The sequence below is a fragment of the Ornithorhynchus anatinus genome, chromosome 13 (genome assembly GCF_004115215.2).
Source record: "Ornithorhynchus anatinus isolate Pmale09 chromosome 13, mOrnAna1.pri.v4, whole genome shotgun sequence".
Lineage (NCBI taxonomy): Eukaryota > Metazoa > Chordata > Mammalia > Monotremata > Ornithorhynchidae > Ornithorhynchus > Ornithorhynchus anatinus.
The window spans coordinates 19,953,392-19,980,155 of NC_041740.1; the positions used below are offsets into that span (position 1 = coordinate 19,953,392).

General features: G+C 50.6%; 2 protein-coding genes across 10 annotated transcripts in view; one reads left to right on the plus strand and one right to left on the minus strand.

Annotated features, from left to right (window-relative positions):
• The window catches only part of ARL5B (ADP ribosylation factor like GTPase 5B), a 58,449-nt gene extending 51,618 nt beyond the window's left edge, over positions 1-6,831 (minus strand). For 4 of the 8 annotated variants that reach the window (XM_039913869.1, XM_029077622.2, XM_029077623.2 and 1 more), the window contains exon 1: positions 2,843-3,027. In XM_039913869.1, coding sequence (XP_039769803.1) covers positions 2,843-2,888 — 46 coding nt within the window. In that variant the 5' untranslated portion in view covers positions 2,889-3,027. Of the gene's footprint in view, positions 1-2,842; positions 3,029-6,703 lie in introns of those variants that run through there. The other 4 variants (XM_029077621.2, XM_007673148.3, XM_039913868.1 and 1 more) reach the window with 3 other exon arrangements.
• A 191-nt stretch (positions 6,832-7,022) lies between these two features.
• On the plus strand, positions 7,023-26,630 carry NSUN6 (NOP2/Sun RNA methyltransferase 6). 2 transcript variants are annotated; one of them, XM_001509434.4, is made up of 12 exons: positions 7,023-7,084; positions 9,456-9,553; positions 10,464-10,619; positions 11,519-11,598; positions 14,190-14,299; positions 15,915-16,068; positions 17,514-17,595; positions 18,247-18,366; positions 22,817-22,961; positions 24,385-24,533; positions 25,621-25,746; positions 25,884-26,179. In XM_001509434.4, exons 1-12 carry the CDS (start codon positions 7,078-7,080, stop codon positions 26,085-26,087), a joined length of 1,431 nt encoding a protein of 476 aa, XP_001509484.3. In that variant the 5' UTR covers positions 7,023-7,077; the 3' UTR covers positions 26,088-26,179. The 2 variants fall into 2 exon arrangements, with proteins under 2 accessions (XP_001509484.3, XP_039769937.1); XM_039914003.1 differs by lacking the exon at positions 24,385-24,533 and having other exon boundaries at positions 25,884-26,630.
• Positions 26,631-26,764: the final 134 nt, after the last annotated feature.

The window sequence follows — 26,764 nt, forward strand, 5'->3', positions numbered from 1 at the left end:
AAGAATAAACAGAACCCACGATTAAACTCCACTCTATCCTAAACAAAGGCTCTTTGAGGGGTGCTATTTTTAGAGCACACGAATTCCAATCACTATATAAAGTCAGCACCAGTAAATTGTTTGATACGCTTTTTCGGGGGGGGGGGGGTGAGGTGGGAAGGGGTTATGAATAACATTCCAGAGTGGACTCTGAAATGCCAGCTGGAAAAATTACCCTGAAAAATTTTCTAGCGGTGACACGTTCTCCCCTGGAATATGAGTACAAGTGCCAATGTTACACTGTTCTGGAATAAGGCAAAACTACTGAATCACTTCTAAAAGAGCAGATGCAACTATTATCAGGCCATTCGTAGTCCTTGCTTTAATGTGTTAATTAGAGGCAATTGCATCTTCAAGGGCTCATTTGCACACCTGGATCCACTTTGCTGTTAGAGTACCAGGGTTCAGGCAAGAGAACCAGTTCACCATGAGCCCGTTCAGCTCCGCCATAATCCCACCGCCAAATTCCAAACTGAGTTCCCCTTTCACCGTTCCAGCTTCTGTGCCAAAATCGGTCCAAAATAAACTGTTTCCATTCCATGCTTTAAATAAGACTGGGGATGCGCTCGTGAGAAGCGGTGTGGCCCAGTGGATAGAGCCTGGGCCCGGAAGGCAGAAGGACCCGGGTTCTAATCCTGGCTCCGCCCGCTCGCCTGCTGAGTGACCTCCGGCGAGTCGCTTCACTTCTCTGTTCCTCAGATCCCTCCGGTAAATGGGGATTAAGACTTTAAACCCATTTGGGAAGGGACTGATTACCTTGTCTCTACCCCAGTGCTCAGTACAGTGCCTGACACATAGCGTGGCTCATTGGAAAGAGCCCGGGCTTGGGCGTCAGAGGTCACGGGTTCGAATCCCAGCTCTGCCACTTGGCAGCTGTGTGACTGTGGGCAAGTCACTTCACTTCTCTGTGCCTCAGCTACCTCATCCGTAAAATGGGGATTAACTATGAGCCTCACGTGGGACAACCTCATTCCTTTGTATCTACCCCAGTGCTTAGAACAGTGCTTGACACATAGTAAGCGCTTAATACCAACATTATTATACCATAGACACTAGGTGCAGAGCACTGTGCTAAGCGCTTGGGGAGTGGACGACAATCGACGGTGACATTCCCTGCCCACAATGAGCTTCTGGTCTGGAAGAGAATAAAATCGCCTTCTTGGAAAGGGGCAGCGCCCTGGGAGACCCCCATCGGCGACCCTACATCCATCTGATCAGCCCCCACCCCATCCTGGACAACACAACAATAAATGGACACACCCCCAGCCCACAGGGAGCGTCCAGTCTACAGAAGGAGTTTAGAGTCCCTCCTGGACAACAGCCCCAGGCCCACCCCCACCCCACCATCCATTCACTCAACTGTAATTATTGAGCGCTTACTGTGTGCAGAGCACTGTACTAAGCGCTGGGGAGAGGACAATAAACCATCAACGGACACATCCCCCTGCCCAAAGGGGGCTTCTGGCCTAGAGGACAAGCTTAAAGAACCCCCCCCCCTTGGCCTGTGGCCCCAGGCCCGTCCCACCCCCACCCTGTCACCCATCACCTGTCACCACCTGTCACCCTGTCACTCCACGCTTCCTGTGTGCAGAGCACTGTACTGAGCGCTGGGGAGAAAATACAACAGTAAAACAGACACATCCCTTGCCCACAGGGAACTTTCGGCCTAAAGGACAAGCTTAGAGCCCCCCGCCCCCCAGCCCTTGGCCTGCTGCTCCAGGCCCGGCCCACCCCCACCCGTCACCCATTCACTCAATCTTATTTATTGAGCCCTTCCCGGGTGCAGGGCACTGTACTAAACGCTGGGGAGAGGATAATTCAACACTAAACAGACCCATCCCCTGGGGAATTTTCGGTCTAAAGGAGGAGTTCAGAGCCCCCCTCGGCCTGCTGCCCCGGGTTGGCCTCACCCCCATCCTATCACCCATTCACTCAAATTCATTGAGTGCTTCCTGTGTGCACAGCACTGTGCTAAGCGCTGGGGAGAGGACAATACGAAGGCACAACAGACCCATCCCTCGCCCCCGGGGGGCTTCAGGGCTGGAGGAGGAGTTCGGAGCCCCTCTCGGCCTGCTGCCCGGGCTGGCCTCACCCCCACCCTATCACCCATTTCACTGAGCACTTCCTGGGTGCAGAGCACTGTAGTAAACGCTGCGGAGAGGGTCAGCAGCGTGGCTCAGTGGAAAGAGCCCGGGCTTGGGAGTCAGAGATCATGGGTTTGAATCCCGGCTCTGCCACTTGTCAGCTGGGTGACTGTGGGCAAGTCACTTAACTTCTCTGAGCCTCAGTGACCTCATCTGGAAAATGGGGATTAACTGTGAGGCTCATGTGGGACAACCTGATGCCTCTGTATCTCCCCAGCGCTTAGAACAGCGCTCTGCACATAGTAAGCGCTTAACAAATACCAACATTATTATTATCACGATTGAATGACTATCTCCCCCAGCGCTTAGAACTGCGCTCTGCCCATAGTAAGTGCTTAACAAATACCAACATTATCATCACTATTGAATGAACCCATCTCTCCCAGCGCTTAGAACAGTGCTCTGTACATAGTAAGCGCTTAACAAACACCAACATTATTATCCTCTGGGCCTCAGCGACCTCATCTGTAAATGGGGATGAAGACTGTGAGCCTCCCGTGGGACACCCCGATGACCCTGTATCTCCCCCAGCGCTTAGAACAGCGCTCCGCACATAGTAAGCGCTTAACAAATACCGACCTGATTATTCAACAGTAAACAGACCCATCGTCTGCCCTCCCCCCCTTGGCCTGCCGCCCCAGGCGGGTGCCCGCTCCCACCTTGATTACAGAAGAGGCTCCACAGCTTGGCGAACAGCAGCCCCATGAGGAGGCCCGGGCCCAGGGCCGCCGCCACCACCACGACAAGGAGGAGGAGGAAGAGGAGGAAGAAGAAGAGAAGGACCCGCTGCTAAGACGAGGGCGACCGCCCAGGACTGACCCGCGGCCGCGCAGGCGCAGACTGGAGGGCAGGGCCCGGGGCTGCGGGAGGCGCATGCGCACGCGCGGGGGGGGCCGCGGCTTTGTGCGGCCCCGGCTGAGCCCGGCGGCGACCCGTAGGTCCCAGATCCGCCCCCCCCGGCCACCGCCGTCCGTCAGCGCGCATGCGCCATCCGCCGAGGGGAGGGGGCAACCACGTGACGCTTCCCTCAGGGGCGGGGCCCGAAGCCCGAGCGGCCGAACGGCTCCCCGCCACGCGGGGGCGCCCGAGCAACAGCCACCACCGACCGCCAATTTCTTCATCATCATCATCATCATCATCATCATAATAATAATGTTATTTGTTAAGCGCTTACTATGTACAGAGCCATGTTCTAAGCGCTGGGGGAGATACGGGACATCAGGTTGTCCCACGGGAGGCTCACAGTCTTCACCCCCATTTTCCAGAGGAGGGAAGTGAGGCACAGAGAAGTCAGGTGATTTGCCCACAGACCCACAGCTGACAAGTGGCAGAGCCAGGATTCGAACCCATGACAATAATAATAATAATGTTGGTATTTGTTAAGCACTTACTACATGCAGAGCACTGTTCTAAGCGCTGGGGTAGATACAGGGGCATCAGGTTGTCCCACGGGAGGCTCACAGTTAATCCCCATTTTCCAGATGAGGTCACTGAGGCCCAGAGAAGTGAAGTGACTTGCCCACAGTCACACAGCTGACAAGTGGCAGAGCCGGGATAGTATTTATTGAGCGCTTACTCTGTGCAGAGCACTTGGAATGTACAATTTAGCAGCAGATAGCAATTATCCCTGACCATTGACGGGCTTACAGTCTAATAATAATAATAATGTTCATATGTGTTAAGCACTTACTATGTGCAGAGCACTGTTCTAAGCACTGGGGTAGATACAGGGTCATCAGGTTGTCCCACGAGAGGCTCACAGTTAATCCCCATTTTACAGATGAGAGAACTGAGGCACAGAGAAGTGAAGTGACTTGCCACAGTCACACAGCTGACAAGTGGCAGAGCCGGGATTCGAACCCATGACCTCTGACTCCCAAGCCTGAGCTTTTTCCACTGACCCACGCTGCTTCTCCTATAATATTCATTCATTCAATAGTATTTATTGAGCGCTCACTCTGTGCAGAGCGCTTGGAAGGCACATTTCGGCAACAGATAGAGACAATCTATTAGACTGATGGGCTTACAGTCTAATAATAGTAATAATGATGTTGGTATTTGTTAAGCACTTACTATGTGCAGAGCACTGTTCTAAGCGCTGGGGGAGATACAGGGTCATCAGGTGGTCCCACGTGAGGCTCACAGTTAATCCCCATTTTCCAGATGAGGTCACTGAGGCACAGAGAAGTTAAGTGACTTGCTCAAGGTCACACAGCTGACAAGTGGCGGAGCCGGGACTCGAACCCATGATGATAAAAATAATAATAATAATAATAATAATAATGTTGGTATTTGTTAAGTGCTTACTATGTGCAGAGCACTGTTCTAAGCGCTGGGGTAGATACAGGGGCATCAGGTTATCCCACGTGAGGCTCACGGTCTTCATCCCCATTTACCAGATGAGGTCACTGAGGCACCGAGAAGTCAAGAGACTTGCCCACAGTCCCACAGCTGACAAGTGGCAGAGCCGGGATTCGAACCCATGACCTCTGACTCCCAAGCCCGGGATCTTTCCACCAAGCCACGCTGCTGTTGGGGGGGGGGGATACAGGGTCATCAGGTTGTCCCACGTGGGGCTAACAGACTTCATCCCCATTTTCCAGAGGAGGGAACTGAGGCCCAGAGAAGTGAAGTGACTTGCCCGAAGTCACACCAGCGGACAAGTGGCAGAGCCGGGATTAGAACCCAAGACCTCTGACTCCCAAGCCTGGGTTCTTTCCACTGAGCCACACTGCTTCTCTATAATAATAATGATGGTATTTGTTATGCGCTTACTATGTGCTGAGCACTGTTCTAAACTCTGGAATTGATACAAGGTAATCAGGTTGTCCCCCGTGGGGCTCACAGTCTTCATCCCATTTTCCAGATGAGGGAATTGAGGCCCAGAGAAGTTAAGTGGCTTGCCCCCAGTCACACAGCTGACAAGTGGCAGAGCCCTGTATCTACCCAGAGCTTGGAACAGGGCCTGGCCCATAGTAAGTGCTTAACAAATACCATAATAATTAATAGTAACCTTACATCTACCCCAGCATTGAGGGCAGTGCCTAGCCTGTAGTAAGTGCTTAATAAATACCACAATAATTAATAGTAACCTTATATCTACCCCAGTGTTTAGGGCAGTGTTGGCCCATATTAAGCACTTAACAAGTACTGTAATAATTAATAGTAACCTTAGATCTACCCCAGCGCTTAAGGCAGTGCCTGGCCGGTAGTCAGAGCTTAACAAATACCAAAATAATTAATAGGAACCTTATATCTACCCCAGCGCTTAGTACAGTGCCTGGCCCATAGTGAGTGCTTAGCAAATACCATAATAATACCCAGCTCTGCCACTTGTCAGCTGTGTGACTGTGGGCAAGTCACTTCACTTCTCTGTGCCTCAGTGACCTCATCTGTAAAAGGGGGATTAACTGTGAGCCTCTCGTGGGACAACCTGATTACCCTGTATCTACCCCTGTGCTTAGAACAGTGTTCTGCACATAGTAAGCGCTTAACAAATACCAACATTATTATTATATCTACCCCAGCGCTTAGGGCAGTGCCTGGCCTGTAGTAAGCGCTTCACAAATACCATAATAATTAATAGTAACCTTATTTCTAGCGCTTAGGACAGGGCCTGGCCCATAGTAAGCGCTTAACAAATACCATAATAATTCGTAGTAACTTTATATCTACCCCAGCGCTTAGTACAGTGCCTGGCCCATAGCAAGGGCTTAACAAATACAATAATTAATAGTAACCTTACATCTACCCCAGCGCTTAGGGCAGTGCCTGGCCCGTAGTAAGCGCTTAACAAATATCATAATAAATAATAGTAACCTTATATCTAGTGCTTAGGACATTGCCTGGCCCATAGTAAGCACTTAACAAATACCATAATAACTAATAGTAACTTTATATCTATCCCAGGGGTTAGAACAGGACCTGGCCCATAGTAAGCGCTTAACAAATACCATAATAATTAATAGTAACTTTATATCTACCCTAGCACTTAGGGCAGTGCCTGGCCCGTGGTAAGCGCTTAACAAATACTATAATAATTAATAGTAACCTTATATCTAGCGCTTAGGACAGTGCCTGGCCCATAGTAAGCGCTTAACAGATACAATAATAACTAATAGTAACTTTATATCTATCCCAGAGGTTAGAACAGGGCCTGGCTCATAGTAAGCGCTTAACAAATATCATAATAAATAATAGTAACCTTATATCTAGCGCTTATGACAGTGCTTGGCCCATAGTAAGCGCTTAACACATACCATAATAATTAATAGTAACTTTATATCTACCCCAGCGCTTAGGGCAATGCCTGGCCCATATTAGGCCCTTAACAAATACCATAATAATTAATAGTAACCTTATATCTACCCCAGCGCTTAAGGCAGTGCCTGGCCCATAGTAAGCGCTTAACAAATATCATAATAATTAAGAGCAACCTTACTTCTCCCCAGCGCTTAGGGCAGTGCCTGGCCCCTAGTAAGCGTTTAACAAATACCATAATAGTGAATAATACTAGTTACCTTCTAGGTAGCCCAGCGCTTAGGGTAGTGCTTGGCCCAGAGTGAGCGTCCAAGCACTAGGGTAATGATGACTGCCCCTGTCGCTGACCGCTCCGCCCAGAAGGGGGCGCACTGTCAGCTTCCCTCCCCGAAGCCCCGTTCTGCCGCGGCGCCCAATGAGAGGCTCGGTGACGGCGGGGGCCGCAGAGGTCGGCCGTTACGCGACCGCTGATTGGGCCGCCCGCTTCCGCCTAGGACGCTCGGCGGCCTCGGGGCGGGGGGGGGAACGCCGTCCCGTCTCCTAGGCAACCAGCGAGCCACTTCCGGGGCCGCCACCGGAAGTGCGCGGAGGCGACGGGCGAGGAGCGCCGTCGGCCTCCCGGAGCCGCGCGCTAATGGAGGGTGAGTGGTGCCGCTACCTCTTCTGCCCCGCCGCGGGGGTGAGCGTGTGCTTACAGCCCGCGGAAGCTGCGCGGCCGCCGGGGGGCCACGAGGGGCATGCTGGGAAAGTAGCGTGGCCGCCGGCTGCGCCCCCGCGGGGCACGCTGGGATTTGTAGTTAGAAGCCGCGCGGGGCATGCTGGGATTCGTAGTGTAGCGTCGGCCTGGTGCCCTTCTGCCAGCGAGGCATTCTGGGAATTGTAGTTTTTTTTGGGGGGGAGCCAGCTCCACGTGCCCGGCCTGACCAGGTGAAGCGTCATCCCCATTCATTCATTCATTCGTTCATTCATTCATACATACTTATTGAGCGTTTACTGTGTGCACAGCACTGTACTAAAAAAAATGGTATTTGTTAAGCGCTTACTATGTGCCAAGCACTGTTCTAGGCGCTGGGGGATACAAGGTGATCGGGTTGCCCCACATGGGGCTCACAGTCTTAGTCCCCATTTTACAGATGAAGAAACTGAGGCCCAGTAAAGTAATAATAAAAATAATAATGTTGGTATCTGTTAAGCGCTTACTATGTGCAGAGCACTGTTCTAAGCACCGGGGTAGATACAGCGTAATCAGGTTGTCCCAGGTGAGGCTCACAGTCTTCATCCCCATTTTACAGATGAGGTCACTGAGGCACAGAGAAGTGAAGTGACTCCCCCCCAGTCACCCAGCTGGCAAGTGGCGGAGCGGGGATTAGAACCCACGACCTCTGACTCCCAAGCCCGGGCTCTTTCCACTGAGCCGCTTGGCACTGTACTTGCCATCAGCTCCCAAGGCAAAAGAGTCATGGGTGGCACAGCAGGATTTCTCAGGATCCACTTTGCAAAGTTTGCCCCAAGGACAACTAATAATATTAATAATAATTGTGGTATTTATTCATTCATTCATTCAGTAGTATTTATTGAGCACTTACTATGTGCAGCACTGTACTAAGCGCTTGGAATGTACAATTCGGCAACAGATAGAGACAATCCTTGCCCATATAAGCAATTACTATGTTCCAAGCACTGTTCCAAGCACTGAGGTAGATACAAGGCAATCAGGTTGCCCCACATGGGGCTCACAGTTTTTATCCCCATTTTACAGATGAGGTTACAGGCACAGAGAAGTGGAGTGGCTGGCCCAAGGCCACACAGCAGACAAGTTTTCATTGAGGCAGTGGTAATAATAATAATAATGTTGGTATTTGTTAAGCACTTACTATGTGCAAGGCACTGTTCTAAGCGCCGGAGTAGATGCAGGGTCATCAGGTTGTCCCACGTGAGGCTCACAGTCTTAATCCCCGTTTTACAGATGAGGGAACTGAGGCACAGAGAAGTTAAGTGACTTGCCTAAGGTCACACAGCTGACAAGTGACATATCTGGGATGTGAACCCATGATCTCTGACTCCGAAGCCCGTGTTCTTTCCACTGAGCCATGCTGCTTATGGAGCACTTATTTATGGAACCTCATTTCCTCCTCCCCCACTTTCTTCTGGATCTCTCTGGCACTTGGATTCACCCCCTTTATTTACCTCCAAGCCCAGCCTCACAGCACTTACCTGCATAGCCATTTGTCAGCTGTGTGACTTTAAGCAAGCCACTTAACTTCTCAGTTACCTTATCTGTAAAATGGAGATTGAGACTGTGAGCCCCATGTGGGACAACCTGATTACCTTGAATCTACCCCAGCGCTTAGAACAGTGCTTGGTACGAATGTAAGCACTTAAATACCATTATTATTATTATTGTATCCAGAATTACTTTATTTCTATTAATTAATTCATTCATTCAGTAGTATTTATTGAGCATTTACTATGTGCAGAGCACTGTACTAAGCGCTTGGAATGTACAAATCAGTAACAGAGACAGTACCTGCCCTTTGACGGGCTTACAGTCTAATCGGGGAAGACGGACAGACAAATTAATGTTCGTCTCCCAGCTCTAGACTAAGTTCACTGTAGGCAGGGAAGGTGTCTACCTACTCTGTTGAATCGTAGTCTCCCAAGCACTTAGTGCTCTGCACAAAGTGAAGCGCTCAGTAATAGAAACATCATGGCCTAGAGGATAGAGCACGGGCCTGGAATTCAGAAGGTCATAAGTTTTAATTCCGGCTCTGCCATTTGTCAGCTGTGTGACCTCGGGCAAGTCACTTCACTTCTCGGTGCCTCAGTTCCCTCATCTGTAAAATGGGGATTAAGACTATGAGCCCTATATGGGACAGGGACTGTGTCCAACCTGATTATCTTGTTTTTATCCCAGTGGTTAGAACAGTGCCTGCCACTTAGTCAGCATTTAAATACCATCATTAATAAATACCATTGGTCGACTGAGCGTCAGTACAGGTTTCTTTTTGCCAGGTATCCAGGCAGAGGATTGGAACATGGCCATGTTTCCTAAAATAGCCTTGAGGCCTGAAGTAGAAGAACATCTCCGAGGAGCATTTATGAACGTGGAGGTGAGTGAAAAACCTTGAGCAGTAGTGGAAAATCACCAGGGAAGGTTCGGGTTCGACGAGAGATCGTAACCTCTCTCCGGAAAAGAAGTCTGGCTTGTCGCTTTCCTTAGAGGATTACATTTTAAATGCTAGATAATCTCTTTCTCCAAAAACTATCCATGTCTGGGAGAAGATAATTATTATTGTGGCATTGGTTAAGCACTTACTACATGCCAAGCACTGTACTAGGCGCTGGGGTGGATACAAGCAAATCGGATTGGACACACTCCCTGTCCCACAAGGGGTTCACAGTCCTAATCCCCATTTTCTAGGTGAGGTAACGGAGGCCCAGAGAAGTGAAGTGCCTTGCCCGAGGTCACACAGCAGACCTGTGGTGGAACCGGGATTAGAACCCAGGTCCTTCTGACTCCCAGGCCCTTTCTCTAACCCCTAGGCCATGCGGATGTGAATACTGTGCAGCAGAATTCAGCAAATGTGCCCGCATAATAATAATAGTGATTGGGGTATTTGTTCAGCGTTTACTGTGTTCCAAGCACTGTACTGAACACCAGGATGACACAATATAAGCAGCTCAGGTCCAGTCCCCGCCCACATGGGGCTCAAAGCCTAAGGGGAAGGGAGACAGGTAGTTAGTCCCCATTTTGCAGATGGGGAAGCCGAGGCCCAGAAAAGTTAAATGACTCGCCTGAGGTCACACAGCAGAAGAGTGGCGGTGGTGGGATTAGAACCCAGGTCCTCTGACTCCCAGGCCTGTGCCCTTTCCACTAGGCCACGCTGCTTCTCCAAGGAGAGGTCTGTCGAGAACGGACGGACTGCTAGAGGACCCCAGAGGCACATTTTCAAGGTGGGGTTTGAGTTTGGGGCATTAAACGAAGACCTCGGGGGCTCACTTCTCTTCCTTCCTTTCGAGGTGATCACCGCTGTAGGAAGGCAAGCAGCCGAAGCCAGATTCGAAGCTCTTTTGAAACGCCTCTCACATCCTCCTGCCTTCACAACTGTTCGAGTGAACACTCGACTGGCTTCGGTACAGCAGGTCAAAAGTCTTCTGTGTGAGGAGATTCAAAAGGTCAGTGCCAGTCCCCCGTCTGCTTTTTTTGTATTTGTATTTTTTATGGTTTTTCTTAAGCATTTACTACCTGCCAAGCACTGTGCTAAATGCTGGAGTAGACAAAAGTTAATCAGGTTGGACACAGTCGTGTCTGCCACGGGGCTCAGTCTTAATCCCCATTTTACAGATGAGGGAACTGAGGCACAGAGAAGTGAAGCGACTTGCCCAAGATCCACCGTGTCCGGAATCTATTTCTTGCATTGCCCCCCGCATCAGTCGATCCACCAGTGGTGTTCACGGAGAGGTCACGGTGCGCAGAGCACTGTACTAAGAGTTCGGGAGGGGACAGTGGAGTCGGTAAACCGACCCCCACCCACAGAGATCTTACCCCCAGCTGGGGATCACGTGCCAGGGGTGAAGCAGTGGCTAGAGCCCGGGGCTGGGAGTCAGAAGGACACGGGTTCTAATGCCAGCTTCGCCGCTTGTCTGCCGTGTGACCTTGGACCAGTCACTTCACTCCTCTGGGCCTCAGGTCCCTCATCTGGCAAATGGGGATTAAGACTGAGCCCCACGTGGGACAGGGACTGCGTCCAACCCAATTAGCTTGTATCTACCCCAGCGCTTAGTACAGTGCCTGGCACCCAGTAAGCGCTTAACAATTCCATTTAAAAAACGCCCTAAAATGGAGGGTGGCAAAGAGGGGCAGCCACTGGGCTTCCTCAGCGACACCAGGCTGGCATTTGGAGAGCTTCTCTAAGCAGGTCCGTCGGCCGAGGAGGAACGGCTGATAAGAATTACGGTGTCTGTTAAGCGCTTCCTATGTGCCAGGCACCGTACTAGGCGCTGGTGCCGACGCCAAGGGTGGTTTGACTTCTCCACTGGCGTTTCAGCAGAGACCCTTCTGTTTGTTTCCACAGCAGTTCCAAGGGCTGAGCGTGCCAGTTCTCCAACACCCACGCCTTCCGGACCTTCTGCTCATTCCCGTCATCGGGCCCAGGTGTGTTCCTCCTTGATCGATTGGTCCGTTGATCGATCCATTAATTGATCGTGGTCACGACTCCCCCTCTAATCCACAACTCTCAGCCTTCACCCCGGATTCCTTTCGCCCGCCATGTGTAAGTCCTGTTGAACGAGCCCTTCTATCCAAAGAAGGTTTCTCCCCATTGAAAATCTTTGACTGGGTTCCTAAAAAGGCTTTGAAAATGAGGAAGCAGCGTGGCTCGGTGGAAAGAGCCCGGGCTTGGGCGTCAGAGGTCATGGGTTCTAATCCCAGCTGTGTGACCTTGGGCAAGTCACTTGACTTCTCTGTGCCTCAGCTACCTCATCTGTAAAATGGGGATGAAGATTGTGAGCCCCACGTGGGGACAACCTGATTATCTTGTTTCTACCCCAGTGCTTAGAACAGTGCTTGGCACATAGTAAGTGCTTAACAAATACCAACATTATTATTCTCCACCTCAGTTACCTCATCTGTAAAATGGGGATTAAGACTGTGACCCCCATGTGGGACAACCCAATTACCTTGTATTTACCCCAGCGCTTGGCACATAGCACTTACACACCATCATTATCATTATTATTATTATTATTACAGTGCCTGGCCCACAGATTCAGTCAATTGAATAGATTCTCTCAACTGTAAGCTCGTTGCAGGCAGGGAATGGCAGTTTATGGTGCTATTGTAGTCTCCCAAGCGCTTAGTATAGTGCTGCGCCCACAGTAAGCACTGAATAAGTACGATTGAATGGATCAATGCACTGGATTGACTGATTGATTGATTGATTCAGGGGGTTGTGAACTGGCCGTATTCCCATTTGGGGACGCCCGGGCAGTTTGCGGAGTGGCCATTGGCCTTGCCCTTGGAGGCCACCATGATTCAATCATTTATTATAATAATAATATTTGGGCAAGTCACTTCACTTCTCTGGGCCTCAGTTACCTCGTCTTTAAAATGGGGAGGAAGACTGTGAGCCCCACCTGGGACAACCTGATGACCTTGTGTCTACTCCAGCGCTTAGAACAGAGCTTGGCATATAGTAAGCGCTTAACAAATGCCATCATTAAATGTATTGAGCGCTTATTCTGGGCGGAGCACGGTACTAAGCACTTGCGAGAGAACAATCCAACACAGTTGGACACGTTCCCTGTCCTCAGTGAGCAATGGTCTTTATCGAGGGCTTGCCATGTGGCGAGCACTTGGGGGAGTACAATACAACAGTCAGTAGATATGTTCTCACCACTGCTGTTTCTGCCCTGCAGAAGCTTCCCAGCAAGCCAGAGGGGCTGAAGGTAGCCGACCGTGCACCAAATTCTCACTGTGGGCAGGGAATGTGTCTGTTTATTGTATGGTACTCTCCCAAGCGCTTAGTTCAGTGCTGTGCACACAGTAAGCACTCAATAAATACGAATGAACGAAATGTCCCACTTTGGTCTGGCTTTTCCTCCTAATAGCAGGGGTGTCTATTTACCTCTCAATCCATCGATCAATCCAGGATATTTTCAAGCCCTTACCGTGTGTCTCTTTCCCCTCGACTGTACGCTCCTTGTGGCTGGGGAACTTGTCTTCCGACTCTGTAGTATTGTCCTCTCTCAAGTGCTTACTACAGAGTTCTGCACACCGTAAGCGCTCAATGCTATTGAGATGATGATGACGATGATGCACAGCATTGAACTACACCCTGGGGAAAGAACAAGATGAGAAAGTGTGGCCCAGTGGATAGACCACAAGCCTGGGAGTCAGAAGGACCTGGGTTCTAATCCCTGTTCCGCCACTTGTCTGCTGTGTGACTGTGGGCAAGTTACTACACTTCTTTCTGTCCCAGTTCCTTCAACTGTAAATTGGGGATTTAGATCGTGAGCCCCCTGTGGGACAGAAACTGTACCCCATTTGATTAACTTATATCTTTCCCTGTGCTTAGGACAGGGCCTGGTACATAGTAAGCACTTAACAAGTACCATAAAAGGGGGATTAAGATTGTGAGCTTCATGTGGGACAGAAACTGTGCCCCATCTGATTAATATGCATCCTCCCCAGAGCATAGGTCAGTGCCTGGCACATAGTAAGTGCTCAACAAATACAAATTAAAAAATAAAATATAAAGAGTTGGTAGAAATACCCCTGCGCAGGAGGAGAGCTTCCATTGTAGAGGGGCCTCTCCAAGGGGTGAATTTTTGCTGTTGAGATGTTCAGTGACTGTTGGCTGGGGCAGCACTCCCATGGAGAGGATAGTAAAAATAATAATAATTGTGGCATTTGTTAAGCACTTACTATGTGCCGGGCACTGTACTGAGCATGGGGGTGGCTATGAGGAAATCAGGTTGGTCCCATCCCCGTACAAACGTGGGGCTCTCTCAGTCCCGCGGCCCTTAATCCCCAATGTACAGAGGAGAGGACCAAGGCCCAGTGAAGTGACTCGCCTAAGGTCACACAGCGGACACATGCCGGGGCGGGGATTCAAAACCGGGTCCTCCTCCTGACCCCTAGACCCCCTCTCCAAGCACTGTGCCCCGAGGGTCCCCCCGGGTGGGCCGGGGTTTGGGCCCGTGTTTCCCTGCTGACCCCTCCCTCTGGCCCCCGGCATCCCGCAGGAAGGACGTGGAGGAGCGGCCCATCCGGGCCATCGTCGGGGCCCAGTGCGGCAACGCGGTGCTGCGAGGGGCCCACATCTACGTGCCCGGCATCCTGGCGGCCTCTGGGGGTGAGTAAGGGGCCACTGAGGCACAACGAATCAGGTGAAGATGTCCGGACGGGCCATGTCGCACCCTCAGTGCCGGGCCAGAGTCTCTCCAGAGGCCCCTCCCAGACTGGTAGTTCCCTAAACTCGGCTATCAAATCTACTTTCTGACAGTCAGTCTGTGGTATTTATTGAGCGCTGTGTGCAGAGCACTGTACCAAGCGCTGTGGAGAGGACAATACAACAATAAGCAGACCCATCCCCTGCCCACAACGAGCTCACCGTCTAGAGGGGAAGACTGACATTAACAGAAATAAATGACGGATATGGACTTCAGGGCTGGGGGCGAAGGGGAGGTGAATAAAGGGAGCAAGTCAAGGCGACGCGCAGAAGGGAGGGGGAGAAGAGGAAAGGAGGGCTTAGTCAGGGAAGGCCTCTTGGAGGAGATGGGCCTTCAGTAAGGATTTGTAGTTGGGGAGAGCCATTGTTTGTCAGAAATGAAGAGGGAGGGCATTCCGGGCCCGAGGTAGGATGTGGGCGACGGATCGGCGGCAAGATAGATGAGATCAAGGTCCAGGGAGTAGGTTGGCATTAGAGGAGTGAAGCGTGCAGGCTGGGTTGGAGTAAGAAAGCAGTGAGGTGAGGTCGGGGGGCAAGGGGATTGAGTAGTACTCTACAACTACTCCGTGCTATTGGCCCGTCGCACAGTGCTCTGGGCAGATCAGGCGCTCAGAAAGTAGCACCGATGAAAGGATTGGATTTCTCCAACGCCCCTCGCCAGCCTTGGTGGTCCTCTCTTTACCCTGGCAGGCGAGGAAGCCGCTCTTGGCGAGATTAGGCTTTCGGGAGTTTCAGAAGTTTTCCCGGCTACGGGTTTGTAACAACGGGTGTTGGGTGGGCTCTCCAGCGGCGTCCACCTCTAGATGAGGGCCAGACAAGTGAGGTGACTTGCCCAGAGTCACAGGACAGGCAAGGAACACAACTGGGATTAGAACCCAGGTCCTCTGCACCCCAGGTCCAGGCTCTTTCCAAGAGGCCACGCTGCTTACTGCACTACTTAACAGCTTAGACATCTATCGATTTTCATTTTTAGTTTATACGGCTGGCTCAAGTATCCTTTTTTTTCCTCCCCACTGGTATTTGTTAAGCATCTGCTATGTGCCAGGCACTGTACTAAGTGCTAGGGTAGATACCAGCTAATCAAGGTTGAGCACAGTCCCCTGACCCACATAGGGGCTCGCGGTCTTAATCCCCTATTTACAGCTGAGGGAGCTGAGGCCCAGAGAAGTGAAGTGATTTGCCCAAAGTTCCACAGCAGACACGTGGTGAAGCCGGGGTTTAGAACCCAGGTCCTCCTGACTCCCAGACCTGGGCTCTACCTACTAGGCCACGCTGCTGTCCTGAAAATGAATCCTTCAGTTGAGTTCCTGGAAGATGAGAGCCCTGGTCCTCGTTGCCTAAGCCTAGGGGTGAAGAATGATATCCAGCCTGTGGCCGGAACCAGACCAGGAGAAGAAGGCCGGGGAGGAAATCAGGGAAGAGGAAGGCCACTGGAGAAGAGATCGGTAGCCCATTCGTGGGCCCTTTTTCTCCAAGGGCAGTTTGTCTCCCTCCTCATCACAGTGCGTCCTTTCCCTAGGTATGAAAGCCGGAGAGGTGGTCTCCGTCTACTCGGACGTGGAAGGGAAATGCAGAAAAGGAGCCAAAGGATTTGACGGGACCCAAGCGTTCCTCGGAAATGGGATCTCGGAGCTGAGCCGTCGAGAAATCTTCGGTTCCAACAGCCCCTTGAAGTAAGTCGCCGGCAGGGATGTAAGGGGGAAGAGAGAACTTCATATGTCGGGAGCAGCCAAATGTCCATGTCAGGAGGCCACCCACAGGGAGCTGTGGTGAACGCCCAGTTAGGCGGTAGCAACATCTCTAAGAAAGCAGCATCCTGGGGGCTTTGTCAGTGCCATAGACAACCACCACTTTAGTCAGTCTTCTTGGAAAGGTGACTTTTCCTGCTCTGCTGTCAAAAAGTGGGGCAGGGACAGTGTCTGACCTGATTATCTCATGTCTTTAGTAAATGCTTACACAAGTACCATTTAAAAAAAAAATGGAAAAGTTACCTGCTGGAGACCGTATGCTTAAACAACCTTGAATGTGGATGAGTGGAAGGAACTCTTTCTCTCTCTCTTTTTTGGTTAAATTATCTTTGTTAAGCACTTAAAATGTGCCAGGCACTGTTCTAAGAGCTGGGGCAGATATAAGCTAATCAGATTGGACATAGTCCCGGGCCCACGTGGGGCTCACAGTCTTCATCCCCACTTGACAGATGAGGGAACGGAGGCCCGGAGAAGTGAAATGACTTGCCCAAGGCCACACAGCAACAAGCGGAGGAGCCGAGAATCGAACCCAGGTCCTCTGACTCCCAGACCCAGGGCTCTTTCTGTTAGGCCATGCTGCTTCTCCCACTCCGTGGCACTTTGCTCTTACGTCCCCCGAGTCTAGGCATCTTTCAAGTTGCACCTGAGAAAGGGAGTGTTGGACCCCTTCTTAAACAACTTCCAGGCCTGTTTACCAGTTCGCTTTTCGATGAGGGCAACTTACTCTGCATTTGGATGAGAAAGGATCTCCGTCTCTGCTCTGTCCTCCTTGCTCTTGTCGGCTCCCTCTGTTTCCATCTGGTTCTGGGCCTTTCAACTGTGTCCTAGCTGGCCTTCGTCGATGCTGCTCTTCTGAACGTCTTCTTTTGGAGCTTTGAAAAATGACCCTTTGTCCTTTCAAAATGCCTCCTCTGTTTCTCGTCCTTTTTTTCCGTCGGATTCTCATGTGCCCCTTCGTGTGCGACCGCTTTTATAGAAACGTTTCCCGATCGGAGGCGTTTGATTGTCCATCTTCAGACACCTGAGCGCTTTGGGCTGATGATTGATTCCCCCCGACTAATTCCTTCAGAGAAGCAGCGTGGCCTAGAGAATAGAGCCCAGACCTGGGAGTGAGAAAGACCTGGGTTCAAGTTCTGGCTCCACCACTTGCCTAGTGTGTGACCTTGGGTAAGTCAGTTCAGTTCCCTCAGTTCCCTCGTCTTAAAAATGGGGATGAAGACTATGAGCCCCATGTTGGACAGGGACTGTGGCCGACCCCCTTGACTTGTATCCACCCCAGCGCTGAGTATAGTGCCGGGTACATAGTGAAAGCTTAAGAAATACCATAGTCATTATTATTACGACTCATGTCGGCTTCCCTGCTTTCCCAGAGGCATCGGGATAAGGATGGTGGAACCTGTGTACCTCAGCCCCTCCTTCGACAACGTGCTCCCCGGTTATTTGTTTTTACAGGTAAGGGGGCGTCGTCTCCTTCTGGTCACCGGCCCCCCCGGTGCAGGTGTCGGGTGTGCCTGGAAAATCCATCCGTCAATCAGTGGGATTTACTGAGCGCTCACTGTGTGCCTTTGGGAGAGTACACTACAACAGAATCAGCAATCATTCAACGGTATTAAGCACTCACTATGTGCAGAGCACTGTACTAAGGGCTCGGGAGAGACCACGTCAACAGAATTAGTAATCACCCGATCAATTGTAGTAAGCGCTATGTGCAGAGCCCCTTGGAAAAGTCTGCGGCTGGCTCAGAGCCACTCACTCCCCTGCGTCCCATCAGATCGTTCATCCTTTTTCCTAGAAGGAGAAAAAGAACCCCATCTGTAAGAGGGCTAAAAATATCCCCCCTCTTCCATAGCCGTTTCCCACCGAAGTCTCGTCCCTCCAGGCAAACACCTTGCCCTTTAGCTTGGATAAAAGAGAGTCTGTTCATCTGAAAGGCGATTATTTCTATGGCCTGCTCGTGGATATAGGCAATACACACCCGGCCTGACAATTACACTGATGTCTGGCCTCTCCTAGCGAGGTCAAGAGAGCGTTTATCTACTGCCGTTTTGGAGACGGCAGTGGGGGGATCGAAGCCAACGCCTCCGGTTCTCCTTTTCCCAATAGAATCTGCCCTCTGCCGTCGCGAGTCACGTTCTGGGTCCTCAGCCGGGAGAGAGGATCCTGGATATGTGTGCGGCTCCTGGGGGCAAGACCACCCACATCGCAGCCCTGATGGAAGATCGGGTAGGTGCCAGCGGGCGAGGCGGCCTCTTCCGCGCGATCTCGGTCAGGGTGCCTTCGGTCTGGTCGGGCAGAGGGAGGATCGTCTCAGAGGGACCCTTCTGTAAGAAAATGAGATCCTGGATGACCCCAGCTTGGACTTTAGGCCCGGTCTTCAGGCACAGCCCGCTTAGTTCTTGCCTCCAGATGACTCAGGGTGGATTTCGAGAAGCCCTACGTTCCGGATGCCCAGGGCAGGTTCAACAGATTCACTCTGTGATGGGTATTTCGAAGAGAAGAAGAGGTGGAACCCCAGTTCACCTCGCAGCTGTGGGAAAGGACATCAGCTAATGCACCGTTCCCCCAAACATGATTTTTCCATGCCAGAGACCAGGTGGACTCATTGGATCATCAGGAAGGCATCTCTCAACTCTGTTATATCGTCCTCTCCCCAGTACTTGGTACCGTATTGTGCACACAGTTAAATGCTCACTAAATAGCACTGATGGACTGAGCGGTAGTCTCCCAGGTGCTTGGTTCAGTGCTCTGCCCATGGTAAGCACTGAATAAATACCAACGACAGATCGTCATCACCAGCATTTATTCATTCAGATATATCTATTGAGCACTCACTGTGTGCGAAGCACTATACTAAAAGCTTGGGGGAGTACAATATAACAATAAACAGGCACATTCCCTGCCCACAATGAGCTTAAAGTCATCATTTATTTGGAAATCTATGTTCCCTAAGGTTCTTGAGGAAGAAATAGGGTGGTCTAGTGGGTAGAACCCAGATCTGGGAGAAGGACCTGGGTTCTAATCCCAGCATGAGTCTCTGGGCCTCAGTTACCTTGTCTGTAAATTGGGAATTAAGACTGTGAGCCCTATATGGGACATGGACTGTGTCCAACCTGAGTAATTTGTGTCTACCACAGGGCTTAGTACAAGGCCTGGAACGCAGTAAGCGCTTAACAAGCTAAAAAAAGAAAAAAAAGAAGATTTTGTCTTGTCATGTGAAGTTTGATAGTCCAACCTCCAGTTGATAACAGTCATTCTTAGGGCTTGGCCTTTCAGGAATTTTCCGGGAATTCTGAAAATTATGCTCCTGTTGAACCGAGACCCCAAGCATGACGACTCAGAAGTAGTTTACAGAGAAGAGTTCTCCTTATTTTTCTCTCAGTAGTTCAGCCTATTTCCATCACCCATCAAAACGGAAATTAACTGTTAGTATTTCAAGGGACTCTTTACCTTCCCTTTCCAGAATTCCAGAAATCGGCACCAGTATTACGAAAATTTGGCTACCGTGAATATATTCCAATCTTGATGATTATCAATCACTGGTATTTTTGGAGCGCTTACTGTGTGCCGACCTTCAGAGTTGGTAGCCGCCATCCTGGTCCACAAGATGCTTATAGTCTACAGGGGAAGACAGACAATAAATTAGATTAGGGGTGGGGAGGAGATTAGCCTCAAGAAAGACAACATCTCCGGGTAGTAATTGTGTTGCTTGTTAAGCACTTATTACGTGTCAAACACTGTACTGAGTCCTAAAGTAGATACAAACTAATCAGGTCCCATAAGGGGCTCACAGTCTAAATAAACAAGAGAAGAGGTATTGAGCCCCCATTTTGCAGATGAGGGATCTGAGGCCCAGAGAAGTGAAGTGACTTGCCCAAGGTTACATCATGGAAGAGGTGGAACTGGGATTAGAACCCAGGTCCTCTGACTCCCGGGCCTGGGCTCTATCCACAAGGCCTCGCCGCTTCTAGGTGACAGAAAAGATTGACCTGCTGAGGTTTGCTTATTATATAAAAATTAAGCAGCATTTTTCCAGCAGGTCAAAGAATCTAATCGAAGTCCCAGGGGAGCTGGAAAGAATCTCTAGGGTGGCCACTCTAGCTAAAAGGCTTGCAGTAGCTAATCAAGAATACTGCGAACTGAAGCCATTAAATGTACTGTGGGTGGAAATGTTTCTTGATTTAATTTTCATTGTGATTACTGAAGTGTTTAGTCCTTGAACCTGGAAAATTCTGTTCATTAAACATTCATACCGCATAGCCATCAGTATAAACTAAAGGCCTGCCTCGTATTTGCGTTGAGAACTTACGATCCTCAGATTCTGTCCTTCATCTCTGTCGTACTTGGGGGAGATGTTGAGGAGTAATAATCATGGTGGTGTTTATTAAGGGCTTACTATGTGCTAAGCACCCTGCTAGGTGTGGTGTAGACATAAGGCAATCAGATCAGACCCAGTCCCTGCCTCACCTGGAGCTCATAGTCCAAAGGGGAGGGCGGAGAACAGTACTCAGTCCCCATTTTGCAGATGAGGGAACTGAGGCACTGAGCAGGTAAATGAGTTGCCCAAGGTCACACAGCAGGTATGTGGCAGAGTCCGGATTAGAATCTGGGTTTCAATAGCAGCGTTGTCTAGCAGGAAGGATGTGGACCTGGGACTCTAAATCTGGGTTCTTTATCTGGCTCTGCCACGTGTCTCAGGAGGGTCACTTAACTGCGCTGGCCCTCAGTCTCCTCATCTGTGAAATGGGGACTCAGCAATACCCATTCTCTCTTTTACTCAGTCTGTGAGCCCTTACCTGATTTTCTCGTTATCTACTTTGGTGCTTAGTACAGTGCTTGCCATTTAGTTCTTAGTAAATAGCACTATTTCTATTATTTCTAGTCAATTTAAAATTTACTTTACAGTAGTCAAATGATTTATTTTTCAAGACTGCCTGCCCCAACACACACACACACACGCACACACACCTGTGAGTTTAGTGCTAATTTCCACCAAACTCCTTTGAAATCACCATTACCCTTGGGGCTTGTGGCCATGTCTCAATTCAGGTCCTTGCACTTTTCCTCAGTCCTTTGTATAAAATAAGCTCTTCACAGATACAGCCGTTTGTATCGGCAGCATGGCCTGGGCAGAGAGAACATTGCTCTGGGAGTCAAGAGACTCAGGTTCTAATCCCAGCTTGGCCTCTGACTTGCTATGTGACTTTGCACAAGTTACTGAACCTCTCTGGGCCTCAGTTCCTTGCCTATAAAAATGGGAATCAGACACCCTTGAAACCCAAACCCTTAAAATGGTAAGCCCTATTGTGGAATCGGGACCATTTCCAATCCGGTTACCGATATCTACTACACAGCTCGGTACAGTTCTTGGCACAGAGTGCTTTAATAAATAGCAGTAATATCATTATTATTACTACTGTGACTACTATAGATATATAGATGTATAGTATATATAGTATGCACATAAAATATATATAAAAATGCACACATTGACACTACTCATATAGTTTGAGTTTAGCCAATGGCAAAAACTGATTTTTTTTTAAACTATTTAAAATGAAAGGTAGACATGTCTGAGATTTTTAAGATTAGACTGAACCCAATCAATCACTTAATCTCTGGTATTTATTGAGTGCCTACTGCATGCCTACTAAGACTTGGGAGAGTCCAGTATAACAGAGTTGGTAGACATGTTCCCTGTCCACAATGAAGTTACAGTCTCAGAGCCCAGAATTCTTGTTTCCAACATACCTTTTTGCAAGTACTCTGTGTTCTAGAATTTCTGCTTTGATGAAAAGAATAGCTTCACCGTTCCCTTTCTTTGTTTGCCAATCTCGTGTCAATTAATGGACTTATTTTCCTTTCCTCCGGGCTCAAAACAAAGAGAAGCTATTCCTTCTTTGGCCAGAGCCCAACCGGTGGAGAAGCAGTGTGGCCTAATGAATGGAGCCCGGACTTGGGAGTCAGAAGGATCTGGGTTCTAATGCCGGCTCCGCCTCTTGTCTGCTGAGTGACCTTAGGAGACTCATTTCACTTCTCTGGGTCTCAGTTACTTCATCTGTAAAATAATAATGTTGGTATTTGTTGGTATTTGTTAAGCGCTTACTATGTGCCGAGCACTGTTCTAAGCGCTGGGTAGACATAGGGGAAGCAGGTTGTCCCACGTGGGGCTCACAGTCTTAATCCCCATTTTACAGATGAGGGAACTGAGGCACAGAGAAGTTAAGTGACTTGCCCACAGTCACACAGCCGACAAGTGGCAGAGAATTTAAAATGTTACTTCATTTGTAGATTAAGACTGTGAGCCCCATGTGGGACAGGCACTGTCCCCCATCTGATTAGCTTGGATCTACCCCAGCCCTTAGTATAGTGCTTGGTACATAGTAAGCGCTCAACAAAGACCAGTTAAAAAAAAATAGCAACCACGATGGTTGAGGGGAAAAAGAAAGCCATTTAGATGGTGGTTTACTCCTCTGACCTTTACTTACTTGGTGACAATAAATAGTCACTGTTTTTGATTAAACGTTGTGAGAAGAGCAAGGATTGTATCTTTTGGGACAGGTTGATACGTTCTCACCGGATTCATTCATTCAGTCATATTTATTGAGCGCTTACTGTGTGCAGAACACACCGGATCGATACTAATGCAGGATTTGAACTTGCGCTCTCTCTTCAGGGCGAAGTGATAGCGCTGGACAAGATAGCCAACAAGGTGGAAAAGATCAAGCAAACCGCCAAGTTATTGCAGCTAAATTGTATCAAGGCCTTCTGCTACGACGGAACCAAGGCCCTGGCCCAAGGGAAGACCGAGGCTGGGCGAGGTAAAGTCAGCCATCTTTTCCTAGGGTCCGAAGGCCGGCTTAGAGAGCAAAATCCTAAAGAGGTCTTGAGTCCCTTTCCTTCGATCGTATTTATTGAGCGCTTGCAGGTTGCAGAGCACTGTACTGAGCACTTGGGAGAGTACAGTAGAACAATAAACAGATACATTCCCTGTCCCCGACGGCCCCTCACCATGAGCTTAGGGCACAGAGGCCGTGACCGTTCTCTTCCACCCTCTCCCTTCTCCAGTTCATCGTCACTGGCCTTTGAAACCCCCGGACCCTGGACACCCAAGGGTGTGGTAGTGGTTCAGAGAAGCAGTGTAGCCTAGTGGATAGAGCACGGGCCTGGGAGTCAGAACGACCAGGGTTCCAATCCCGGCTCCTCCGCTTGTCGACTGTGTGACCTCAGGCAAGTCACTTCACTTCACTGGGCCTCAGCTCCCTCATCTGTAAAACGGGGGTGAAGACTGTGAGCTCCATTTGGACCGTGAGCTCGATCTGCTTGCATCTACTGAACGTTTAGTACAGTGCCTGGCACATAGTAGGCGCCTAACAAATTCCATAATTATCATTATTATTTCTGTTCCAGATCCCCAGGGGCACAGGTGTGTCTGCTGGATGGTGGTGGGTTCCTTCTAACTTTTCCCAATCGCTCATAATTCACATTTGCCCTCTTCGTCCGGGAGTTCATCGGAATAACTACGTATGTATGTACTGAGCGTTTACCGTGTGCAGAGCACTGTAGTTAGCGCTTGGGAGAGTACAATAGAACAGTATGACAGAGTTGGTAGACACATTCCCCGTCCACAACGAACTCGCTGTCTAGTGTGGGGCTTGTTAAGGGCTTACTGTACTGAGTGCTGGGGCAGATGGAACGTAATCCAGTCAGACCCATTTCCTTCCCCTCACGGGCCTCTCTTTTTTTTTTTCTGATATTAGTTAAGTGTTTACTATGTGCCAGGCGCTGTTCTAAGCACTGGGGTAGATGCAAGTTAATCAGGTTAATGATAAGAATACTAATAGTAATAATAATAATGGTATTTGTTAATCACTTACCACGTGCCAGGCACCATTCTAATCACTGGGGTAGATTCAAGGTAATCGGTTCGGACACGGTCCCCGTCCCACATGGGGCTCACAGTCTTAATCCCCATTTTCCAGATGAGGAACTGAGACCCAGAAAAGGGAAGCGACTTGCCCAAGGTCACCCAGCAGACAAGTGATAGAGCGGGGATTAGAACCCATTATCTTCTGACTCCCAGGCTGGGCTCTATCCACTAGGCCATGTCACTTCTCATGGAAGAGATGGGATTAGAACCCAGGTCCTCTTCCTCCCAGGTCCACGACTTCCCACCAGGCCATGTCGCTTCTGCGTCCCGGACCTGGAAGGGCAGTTCGAAGATGTTGTCAACTGCCGTTTCAGGAGAACCCCCTTTCCCACCTGAGACGTTTGACCGGATCCTCCTGGACGCGCCCTGTAGCGGGCTGGGGCAGAGGCCCAACATGGCTTGTACTTGGACTCTGAAGGAAGTAACGTCATATCCGCCCTTACAGCGCCGACTCTTGGCCGTGGTACGTAGTCCTCGCCCCGGTGGCTCATTTTTCCATTTTAAGAGGGACCGCGTAGCAAGTCGTCACCCGACCCGCCAGAAGTCAAACCGCGACGGTCGATCCGGCGGATGGTACCGTCACCGCCGGAACGACTCCCTCGCTTCCTAATGTCATTCTCGGTGTTTCCCCCACCCTCGGCTCCCTGGATCCCACCCCCATGCCGTCCGCCTCTTAACTTCCCCGTCTTGTTTCTGGGGTGTCTGTCCTGAGTCACGGTGGTGTCACTGATTATTCTGCTTTTTCTCTGGCTTCCTTCTCTTGCTAAACAGACCAGGGAAGGGGGCGTTCCAGGCCTGCAGTGGTGGGAAGGAGGAGAGGGGGGCTTACTAAGCGTTCACCGCTCCCGGCCCCGAGAAGCAGCATGGCCTAGTGGATAATGACTTAGTACAGTGCCTGGCACATAGCGCTTAACAAACAAACTTATTACGCGCCAGGCATTGAACTGAGTGCCCGGGATAGATGCAAGCAAATCAGGTTGAACCCAATCTAATGGATTAAAAAAACCCAAAAAACTGGTATTTATTAAATGCTTACTATGTGCCAGACGCTGTGCTAAATTGGCTTGGACACCGTCCCAGTCCCACATGGGGCTCACAGTTTCCATCCCCATTGTCCAGATGAGGTCACTGAGGTCCAGAGAAGTAAAGCGACTTGCCCAAGGTCACATAGCAGGCAAGTGGCAGAGCCGGGATGAGAACCCAGGTCCTTCTGACTCCCAGGCCCACGCTCCATCCACCAGGCCCCACTGCCTCTATAGAAAGCGCCTAGCGGATATCACGATTCCGATGACGATGAGGACAGAAAACGGTAGCTGGGTTGCAGCGGGGCTCCTTTCCCTGCAAGCATTCATTCATTCAGTAGTACTTATTGAGTGCTTACTATGTGCAGGGCACTGTACTAAGCGCTTGGAATGCACAATTCGGCAACAGATAGAAACGATCCCTGCCCAAGACGGGCTCATTGTCTAAACGGACTGCCTTGCCCCTGCCCCACTGAAGTCCTGGATTTAAATGTGTTCCCCCATCCTCCCCGCCCCGTCCGTCCATAGGCCGTGGAGCTGCTGAAGCCGGGCGGGGTGCTGGTCTACAGCACGTGCACGGTGACCCTGGCCGAGAACGAGGAGCAGGTGGCCTGGGCCCTGGACACCTTCCCCTGCCTCCAGCTGCTGCCCCAGGTAAGACGGGGCCGGGGGGGAGAACGGGGGAGCCCCTCACAGGGCCACGTCCGGGGCTATCGTCGAAACCCACCTCGCGGGGGCGGGGGACGGAGGTGGGAACACCGGCCCACGGGGCCTTCCCACTCTTTCTGCAGGAACCCCACCTGGGAGACGAGGGAATGGCGGGCGCCGGGCTGTCCCAGGAGCAGCGGCATCGGCTGCAGCGGTTCGACCCGGCCGCCGTGCCCGCGGAGGGGCCGATCCGCCGTGCCAACCAGGACTGCATAGGCTTCTTCATCGCCAGCTTCGCCAAGCGCCGGACCGCCTCACCCTGCGCCGGGCAGGCCGAACCCTCATGAATCGGGGGCCCAGGCCCCGGCGGCCAGTGGGATTTTTTGAGCGCTTACTGGGTGCGGAGAACCGCATTGAGCGCTCGGGCGAGGAGAGAACAGACGCGTTCCCCGCCCTCGGCAAGGTAACAATCTCCCGCGGGCCGGCTACGGAAGCAGCGAGGCCTAGCGGACGGAGCCTGGGCCTGGGAGTCAGAGGACCTGTGTTCTCATCCTGGCTCTGCCACTTGTCTGCTGCGTGGCTTTGGACAAGTCACTCCACTTCTCCTTGCCTTAGTTCCCTCTTCCGCAAAATGGGGATCCGATACCCATTCTGACCCCTACTTAGACCGCGAGCACATCCGGGATCCGATCACCTTCTCTCTGCCCTGGCGCTTAAGTACCACGCTTGACACTGAGCGCTTAATGGATACCACGGTTTTTAATGATTTTAAACCAGGCCGATTTCCTGTGTTGCACCAACCTCGATCAGACTGGGGAGGCAGTTTGCCTGGAGTTGGGCCCTGATGCTTTTTACCTGTCAATAAATCAGTCGGTCGATTGTATCCACCACTGTTTTCTCCCTATGAGTCGTCCTTTCATCCATTATCCACCTAGGGACCCACTACCGTGACTTATTCATTTCTATTAATATCTGTCTCCCCCTTGAGACTGTAAGCTCGTCTTGGGTAGGGAATGCATCTGTT

Excerpts from the sequence above, each read along its gene's own strand:
- NSUN6 (XM_039914003.1), top strand. Across the intron at positions 10,620-11,518 it reads TGTGTGAGGAGATTCAAAAG|CAGTTCCAAGGGCTGAGCGT; the intron begins GTCAGTGCCAGT and ends TTGTTTCCACAG. Across the intron at positions 18,367-22,816 it reads CAGCCCTGATGGAAGATCGG|GGCGAAGTGATAGCGCTGGA; the intron begins GTAGGTGCCAGC and ends CTCTCTCTTCAG.